At 37.4% G+C, this 9,585-nt stretch overlaps 1 protein-coding gene across 1 annotated transcript; it reads left to right on the plus strand.

Annotated features, from left to right (window-relative positions):
• The first annotated feature begins 1,522 nt into the window (after positions 1 to 1,522).
• Positions 1,523 to 9,585, plus strand: LOC132157188 (alcohol dehydrogenase 1-like). The gene is made up of 10 exons (XM_059566413.1): positions 1,523 to 1,573; positions 2,624 to 2,661; positions 3,458 to 3,559; positions 3,645 to 3,786; positions 3,995 to 4,082; positions 4,503 to 4,722; positions 8,481 to 8,741; positions 8,847 to 8,979; positions 9,073 to 9,196; positions 9,280 to 9,585. The coding sequence occupies exons 2-10, from the start codon at positions 2,644 to 2,646 to the stop codon at positions 9,308 to 9,310; spliced, it is 1,119 nt and encodes a 372-aa protein (XP_059422396.1). The 5' UTR covers positions 1,523 to 1,573; positions 2,624 to 2,643; the 3' UTR covers positions 9,311 to 9,585.

Raw genomic sequence — 9,585 nt, forward strand, 5'->3', positions numbered from 1 at the left:
TTTTACATTTATGTTTTTTTTTCAGTGTTAATTAGCATCTTCTGTGCCATGAATTCATTTTAACCAACATATCATTTTCTGTATGCCACCATGCTTTATTCTAGGTGGTGGTGGGTTGTTAGGACTTTTATCGATTAATTTCTTTTGAAAGAATGTATATTTTAAATGATTCTGTAATGTAATTAAACTTTAAATCTATCATAATAAAAGATTATCATTGTTTTAAATCATTTTTTTGTAATACAGTCCAATTATTGCCACAGAGTTCCATCAAATTAATCTGGGTTGTGTTTCCCAAAAGCACTGTAAGCCCTATTGATCATAATCATATCTATGATCTACTTTAAAAATGCTTTTGGGAAATGCAGCCCTGGCAAGGGGTTACCAATATACAGTGCCCTCCACTATTATTGGCACCCTTGGTAAATAGGAACCAAGGCACCTGTGAAAATCTGCATTGTTTGTCCTTTTGATCTTTCATTCAAAACATTCACAAAACTCTAAACTTTTATTCAAGTAAAACAACTGAACAATTGGCAAATCTCATTATGAAATAAATGTCTCTAGTTTATGTTGGCCACAATTATTGGCACCCAATTATTGCAATGTCCCAAGATAACGGCTCTGAGTTTTCTTCAATAATGCCTGAAAAGTTTAGAGAGCACCTGACAAAAGATCAGAGACTAGTCCTTCATCCAGAATCTCTTCAAATCCTTCAGATTCACAGCTCCATGTTGGTGCTTCTTCTCTTGAGTTCACCACACTCATTTTCTACAGGATTTAGGACAGAGGCCATGGCAGAAGCTTCATTTTGTGCTCAGTGACCCATTTTTGTGTTAATTTTGATTTGGAATTCGCTCCTGATGGAAGATCTAAACAATGTCCATTATAAGATTTCTAACAGAGGCAGTCAGGTTTAGATTTTTTATCTTTTGGTATCTGATTGAATACATTATGCCATGTATCTGAACAAGACATCCAGGACCTCCAGGGCTACAGCATTAAAGATCCAGCAGTATATTTAACCCTGGACATTGGGTACTTTTTATCCCTGTTTGTACTAAAACATATGGGGGGTTTGTTGCCAAAAAGCAATTTTTTTAGTTTCGTCTGACCATAGAAGCCAGTCCCATTTGAAGTTCCAATCATGTCTGACAACTGAATATGCTAGAGCAGGGATCCTCAAATCTCAAGTCTCTGCAGGAAAGTAATGGGAGTTACCAGATCAGGGTGTTTTTACACCATGATACCTGATTGGCTGACGTCATAGTGATGGTAGGTTTAGGGGTGGGGTTTGGTAAGGGGGATCATGTTGAATGCATGATTTAGAAACACCCAGCAGTTTGAAAACACCCACAAGGTGATAAACGCCCACTTTTTCTCTGCAGAGACAAGGTCTCACAAGTCTCTCAAATCTGGCTCCCAAGATCCATTTTCCTGCAGAGCTTAGCTGTAACCCTAATTAAACACACCTGAACATGCTAATCAATGTCTTCAGGATCATTAGAAAATCACAGGTAGGTGAGTTTGGTCAGGGTTGGAGCTAAATTCTGCAACGCATTGGCCCTCCAGGGTAAGATTTGAGGAACCCTGTTCTAGAGTGTGTTTTTGGATGAGGAAGGAGAATTTTTTCTTGAAACCTTCCCAAATAACATGTGGTGATGAAGGGGCTGCTTGATATTTTTTTTATATTTAAGCTTTCTGACCCCAAGTCTCAACTAATCTCTGCAATTCTCCAGCTGTGATCCTTGGAGAGTCTTTGGCCACTCAAACTCTCCTCCTCAATGTGCATTAGGACGATATACTGTAGCCCTCTTCCAGGCAGATTTATAACATCTTTAGTTGATTGGAACTTCTTAATTATTGCCCTGATGGTGGAAATGGGGATTTTCAATGCTCAAGCTACTTTCTTACAGACACCTTCTATTTTGTGAAGCTCAAAAATCTTTTCTGTTCTGCACATCAGAACTATATTCTTTGGTTTTACTCCTTGTGATGGATGATTAAGGGAATTGGGCTTTTGTGTTCCTCATATTTATAATCCTGGAAGGAAGTCAAAGCTGGGCAATTGCATGCTCCTAGTTACCCTGGTGTGCTAAAGTAAATTCTATATAAATGGGAATATACTTCAGATATATTTTACTCATAAGAATTTCTAGGTGTGCCAATAATTGTGGCCAACATGCATTGGAGAAAAACATTTATTTTAATGAGATTCCCCCCACTTTCAATTGTTTTACTTAAACAAAAGTAAAAAAAAAAATTTCAATGAAAGATCAAAATAAACAATGCAGATTTATTTTCACAACCATCTTTGCTCATATTTACCAAGGGAATCAATAATAGTGGAGGGTCCTGTATAATCGTCTTAAGAAAATTTTACATCATATACAGTATACCTTTTGAAAGTATCTCCTGTTTAAACCAAAGTAAAATGTGAACAAGACATGCATAGAAATGCTTAAATTCTTAATAATCTTAATATATATTTACTATATTAAAAGGTTACAGTCTTACTTCAGTAAAAGAAAGAGAGAAGTGAGAGAGGTTGCTTCATCCACACAATACCAGAGTATAAAAACGAACACCAAAGAATCTCTGCCTCTTTTTGCATTCATCACAGAAACACGACTACATTGGAAAATGGCCACTGCAGGAAAGGTTCGTAAACTTGTCTTTTGGTCTCTTTTCCTTTTTTCTGAAGAGTACTTAATACATTTTTTATACGACTCCAGTCCCTTTATACATTTAGCCTTATTTCAATTGATCTATTGATGAGGAGCAGTTTACAGTGCAAAGTCATCTTAAAAATAAGATTCTGAGCAATATAATGCTAACATTTTAATGAGACTCTCATAAGAATGTTATGAATGCTTTAAGCCATCCAGTATAACTTAACTTATGCTTAAAAAATATAAGCCAAAAATGTTATGCTTAAGAAAAATATGCTAGATAAATGTCTTGTCTCAAATGTGATGGCTTGAGTATATGTAATTTTTGCAATGCACAAATAACTTGCTATAGTTATAATTCTATTCTATTATAATTATAAGTGCAGCAAGTTATTTTTACATTGCAAAAATTGTGTGTGTATGTATATGTGTGTGTGTGTATACATATGTGTATGTATGTATATGTACAAAGACAATATAAAGAAGTCCACATGTCAGGATAAATGAAGTGACAATTGTATATATATGCCAGTGTACTGACAAATGGAAACCATTAAACTATGCTACAACTACAAAAATTGTGCTCTGGCAATTTCATCTCGTTAATATTTACCTTTGACTGTGAAATCACAGATATTTGTGGCTCTAAAAACAGATGTTTAATGTTTCCATTGGCTTAAGCCAAACAGCTGGACAATTTCCAACTAAGGTTAAAGAGTTTAGATCATGCGGCTGCTCATGCACAGTGGTTATATAAACATCTGAAGTTCTTTTATGTGCTGAAGGTGATTAAATGTCGGGCTGCTGTTGCCTGGGAGCCAAATGTGCCCCTGATGATGGAGGAAATAGAAGTCGCCCCACCTCAGGAAGGAGAAATACGAATTAAGGTGGGAAATGTCCCATGAAAGTTGTCAAATCGCACTGATATTGTTAACTATTATTGGTTAACATGGTTTTTCTCCTGTTTTTAAGGTTGTAGCCACAGGTGTTTGTCACACTGACCTTTACCACCCGTTTGAAGTGAAGGACAAGCGGGGTTTTCCCACTGTCTTGGGACATGAGGGCGCCGGTGTGGTGGAGAGTGTGGGACCTGGAGTAACTGATTTCAAACCAGGTCACAAAATAAAACTACTTATTGATACGCATATGGATAGTTCACTCAAAAATGAAAACTCTCTTCAATTACTCACACTCATGTCTTCTGAATTGAACCTTTATATGAATCTTGTTATCTGGTTACCTAACTTTTGTATTGTGTTTGTATTGATTTGTTCATGAACGAAACACTACGTTAAAATAAGTCTGTGTATTGTGGTGAACAGGTGATAAGGTCATTCCACTCTTCCTCTCTCAGTGTGGAGAATGCAAGTTCTGCAAGAGTCCAAACACAAACCTGTGTGACTGCAGCTGGTAAGAAATGCAAACAACAGAACAACTTTTCACATTATGTATGATGTCAAAATGATTTTTTTAATGCCAAAAATCATTATGATTTTAAGTAAAGATCGTGATCCCTGAAGATATCTGTAAATGGCCTTCCATAAATTTATAAAAACTTAATTTATGATTAGTAATATGCATTGTTAAGGACTTTATTTTGACAACTTTAAAGGCAATTTTATCAATATTTTTGCACCCTCAGATTCCAGACTGCCAAATATTGTCATATCCTAACAAACCATACATAAATGAAAAACATATTTGTTCAGCTTTCAGTTGCTGTATAAATCAAAATGTAAAAAAATTACCCTTATTACTGATTTTGTGGTCCAGGGTCATATATTTCATCCACTTGCTTTTTGGGAATGTATCTTTTTTTTTTTCTGGCAGGTCAAGTAAATATCATGACATTATGTCTGATCCTACAACACGTTTCACTTGCCGTGGTCAGCCCATTCTGCAGTTCATGGGCACCAGTACCTTCTCTGAGTACACCGTCATCAACCAGATTGCTGTGGCCAAGATTGCTGATGATGCCCCACTCGACCGCGTGTGTCTGCTCAGCTGCGGCATCTCTACTGGTTATGGAGCTGCTGTCAACACAGCCGGGGTGTGTATAGATGTTGTGTGCACTCAAGAAATATCTGGACACTTAAGCTACACTTGAAAGTTTTTGCTTCATATAACAATGTTGAATCAAGGGCTGTTCATTAAAAAAAAAAAAAAAAGAGCACAAGGACACTTTAAGAAAAACATTTTACTAAAATAAAGGTTAACGGTGCTCTAAGTGATGTCACACATTTTTTAGGCCAAAACATTTTTTGTCACATCCAGCAAACATCTCCTCACTATCCGCTAGCTGCTTGTCCCCTGAACACACTGTAAAAAAACGGGGTCTCTCTAGACACCACAGCCTCCACAAACAACAAGAAAAACAAACTGGGCTCACCCACACCACAAAACATAACAAACTGTTCCAGCCAATAACCGACAAGAAAGGTTTGGGGGGTTAGTGCGCGGATGAGGAGGAGGGAGGGTCTAGCTAGCCTCCGTTTTGTTTGACAACAATTTGAACGTCAACAAGAAGTTACGACTCCCGGCATCGCTTAGAGCACCTTTAAGTTTATCTCAGCTGTGCTATACAATCAATAAATAAACCAAAACTTAATATTGAGTGACTTACATTTTAAACAAGATTAAAATATTTACTTTAGACTTTAGAAGTTGTAATTCAGTAATTTTACAACACATTCCAATAGTGCTCTGGTGTCAGTTAATGAAAACAAGCCATGCAATTAAACAAATGAAATATTAAATATTTTAGTAAGTGTAGTTTTATTTTGAATTATTTATTTTTATGATTTAATAAATTATAATCTTATCATTAACCCACAAACCCCCTGCAGTTCACTCACTTGCAAACCCCAGTGTGTTTTATCGAATTAATCCGTGTGTTCTATTTGGTTGAGTGAATAATTCAGTGGCTCAATTATAGAAGTTTCTCATTTCCCATTATAAAAGTCTCCTTTCAAAGGCCTCAGTAGGTTGCTTTTTTGGACTCCTATGTAATTGAAGCTGTTCCATTTCAGAAAACCAAACCATTATATTTAAGAGTAAGAGATTAAATTACATTGATTAAGCCTTACAAGAAAAGGGGGGGGGGGGGTTGCACAATTGGAACACTGCTTTACCAATTAGAGCAACTGTCATATAAAAGGATTTGGACAATTTGTTTGTGTGTGTGTACAGGTGTATCTCAATAAATTGGAATGTTGTAGAAAAGTTAATTTCCTGAAGTAGTTTAATTCTTTGGTTCTTTTAATTGTGTTGATTTAGGCTCAAATTTAACAAAAACCCACCAAATCACTATCTCAACAAATTAGAATAAGGTGACATGCCAATCAACTCAAAACACCTGCAAAGGTTTCCTGAGCCTTCAAAATGGTCTCTCGGTTTGGTTCACTAGGCTACACAATCATGGGGAAGACTACTGATCTGATAGTCCAGAAGACAATCATTAATACCCTTAACAAGGAGGGTGAGCCACAAACATTCATTGCCAAAGAAGCTGGCTGTTTACAGAGTGCTGTTTTCGTGCATGTTAACAGAAAGTTGAGTGGAAGGAAAAAGTGTGGAAGAAAGAGATGCACAACCAACCACAAGAACCACAGCCTTATGCGGATAGTCAAGCAAAATCTATTCAAGATTTTGAGTGAACTTCACAAGGAATGCACTGAGGCTGGGGTCAAGGCATCAAGAGCCACCACACACAGACGTGTCAAGGAATTTGCTGAACCACAGACAACGTCAGAGGCGTCTTACCTGGGCTAAGGAGAAGAAGAACTGGACTGTTGTCCAGTGGTCCAAAGTCCTCTTTTCAGATGAGAGCAAGTTTTGTATTTCATTTGGAAACCGAGGTCCTAGAGTCTGGAGGAAGGGTGGAGAAGCTCATAGCCCAAGTTACTTGAAGTCCAGTGTTAAGTTTCCACAGTCTGTGATGATTTGGGGTGAAATGTCATCTGCTGGTGTTGGTCCATTGTGTTTTTTGAAAACCAAAGTCACTTCACCCGTTTACCAAGAAATTTTGGAGCACTTCATGCTTCCTTCTGCTGACCAGCTTTTTGAAGATGCTGATTTCATTTTCCAGCAGGATTTAGCATCTGCCCACACTGCTAAAAAAACAAAAGTTGGTTAAATGACCGTGGTGTTGTTGTGCTTGACTGGCCAGCAAACTCACCAGACCTGAACCCCATAGAGAATCTATAGGGTATTGTCAAGAGGAAAATGAGAAACGAGACCAAACAATGCAGATGAGCTGAAGGCCACTGTCAAAGAAACCTGGGCTTCCATACGACCTCAGCAGTGCCCCAAACTAGAGGATGACATTTTTTCTGGACTCCCACGGGTCATGGGAATCACAGAAAAAAACAAAACTATTAATCATGGGGATTTGACGGGATAGGAAAAAATGTAAGCGGGAGTGGGCGGGACCGGGAATCATAATAACACTTTGATCCCCAACTTTTTACACAAATATAGCCTAACTTTTAAATAAATGAACTATAAACTGTAGGCCTATATTTTAATTTTAAACTCAATTCTACTTGAGTCTCTTTATGCTCTCCTCCTGTTTGCTTTGGTGTGTGTGGTTAAGTGAATGACCTACGCATGACTAACAGATTGTTAATGGCTGGTCTATGTGGTAATACAGTAGCCTACATCGGGCAGGACATCCAAAAGCCCACCTATCATTAATCGACCTCGGATATAGCTTTTCATCTAAGAGATGTATGTAGTAATAACTTTACATGGACGCTCAATCTAATGTTAACCTATTGAAGTGTGTGTGGAAACTGAACAGCAGCGCGCTCACAGCAGGACAGATGGAGGCACCGGTGCTCTCACTGGCTCTTAATACACTCCATAATTTTTGGTCATACAGATAAAAGTAATAAATCTTTAGAATCCGTAAAGACTCTACATTTATTTGTATGAACTCAGAATAACAACGGAACGTTGCGCTTCTGAAAAATAATTAAAGCAAACAAGATGCGCTCTCTGACGTCTCTCTCATGTGAACTTGAGCAAGAAACTTCAAAACTCTGTGTATGAAAAATAAATCTATAGAGAGTGAAATGTCTATTTTCAAATTAAAAAAAAGAAAACGTTTATGATGGATGATTCACATGAAATTTTATGTGTACAGTGCACAATTTGCATTAAGATGACTTTCAGTTCAATAAAAAAAAAAACTACATTTTGGATTTTTATTAAACTAATGTTGGCATGCTGTGATCTGTACTGTATTTTATTTTATTATTTATTCTACTGTAACTGACAGATTTTGCCCAAAAAAAAAACAACAACAACAACACAGGAGTGGGAGGGAACGGGATTCATTCTTCCGGGATTGGGACGGGATTTGAAAATCCACTCCCGTGTCCCCCTCTACCACAAACCGATCACCTCCATGCCACGCCGAATTGATGCAGAAATTAAAACAAAAGGAGCCCCTACCAAGTATTGAGTACATGTACAGTAAATGAACATACTTTCCAGAAGGCCAACAATTCACTAAAAATGTTTTTTTTTTTATATTGGTCTTATGAAGTATTCTAATTGGTTGAGATCGTGAATTGGTGGGTTTTTGTAAAATGTGATCCAAAATCATCACAATTAAAATAACCAAGACTACTTCAGTCTGTGTGCAATGAATTTATTTAATACACAAGTTTCACAATTTGAGTTGAATTAATGAAATAAATGAACTTTTCCATGACATTCTAATTTATTGAGATGCACCTGTATATTAATGTATATATTTGTGTAAGATGCTCACACAAGTGATTTGTTTGTGTTTGTGTGAAGGTCACTCCAGGCTCAGTGTGTGCAGTGTTTGGACTGGGTGCAGTAGGTCTGGCTGCAGTCATGGGCTGTAAAAATGCCGGAGCCTCCCGCATCTTTGCAGTGGATATTAATGAGAAGAAGTTTGAGAAGGCGAAGGTCTTTGGTGCCACTGATTTTCTGAATCCGAAAGCATATGATAAACCCATCTCTGAAGTACTGGCAGAACTTACCAATGGAGGAGTGGATTTCTCACTCGAGTGTGTGGGCAACACTGAAGTAATGGTAAGACCTGCCTGACACATTTGAGAAAGGTGCATTTATTTACTAACTCATTTAAAAGCTTTCAGTATGTTAAATGTGTATGAATTAATGCATCTTTGACCTAAGAGAACTGCGCTGGAGTCATGTGTTAAAGGTTGGGGTGTGAGTGTTTTGGTTGGCTGGACTGATGTGAAGGACTTCTCTGCAAAGCCAATTCAGCTCATATCTGGAAAAACCTGGAAAGGATCTCTGTTTGGAGGTAAACAAGCCATCAGTTAATGCTTTCTATGGCTTTCAAAGAACTTGAGTACATTCTTGTGCATACAGTACATTCATTTCTGGTTATGTAAAGGTTTTAAAAGCAAGGACTCTGTCCCAAACCTGGTTTGCAACTACATGAACGGCAAAATAAAGCTTGACAAAATGAGTCTGGAGCAGGTCAACGATGCCATCAACCTCATGAAGACTGGAGACTGGTATATTCGTCACTCAGATCTTTCTGTATTTGAAGTTAATATTGTAAAAAATAAAGTCCTAATCTTTGTTTCCCATCTCACAGCATTCGATGCATCCTGAATATATCCAAATGAGAAGCAAATCGTCTTCACCCAAGCAGTTTCTAGGCCAGTTATATTCAGCTTATGCGCTTCACCTTCTTTGCAGTATTTGAGTAACAGCTGGGTGCATTCAAGGACCCTCTTGAATAGCATATTCCAGCCCTCTGCTTTATTAAGTGATTCACTAAATGTTAATGTTTAACATCAAAAAATGGTTCTATTCATCTGCAAGGCAAAATGCTTCTGAAAAGTTTTGCAAGAAAATGCTATCTTGTGCCAAATAAAAAGAGAGACAAGCATATAAATAA

Source organism: Carassius carassius, chromosome 14 (genome assembly GCF_963082965.1).
Source record: "Carassius carassius chromosome 14, fCarCar2.1, whole genome shotgun sequence".
In the NCBI taxonomy this organism is placed as follows: Eukaryota; Metazoa; Chordata; class Actinopteri; order Cypriniformes; family Cyprinidae; genus Carassius; species Carassius carassius.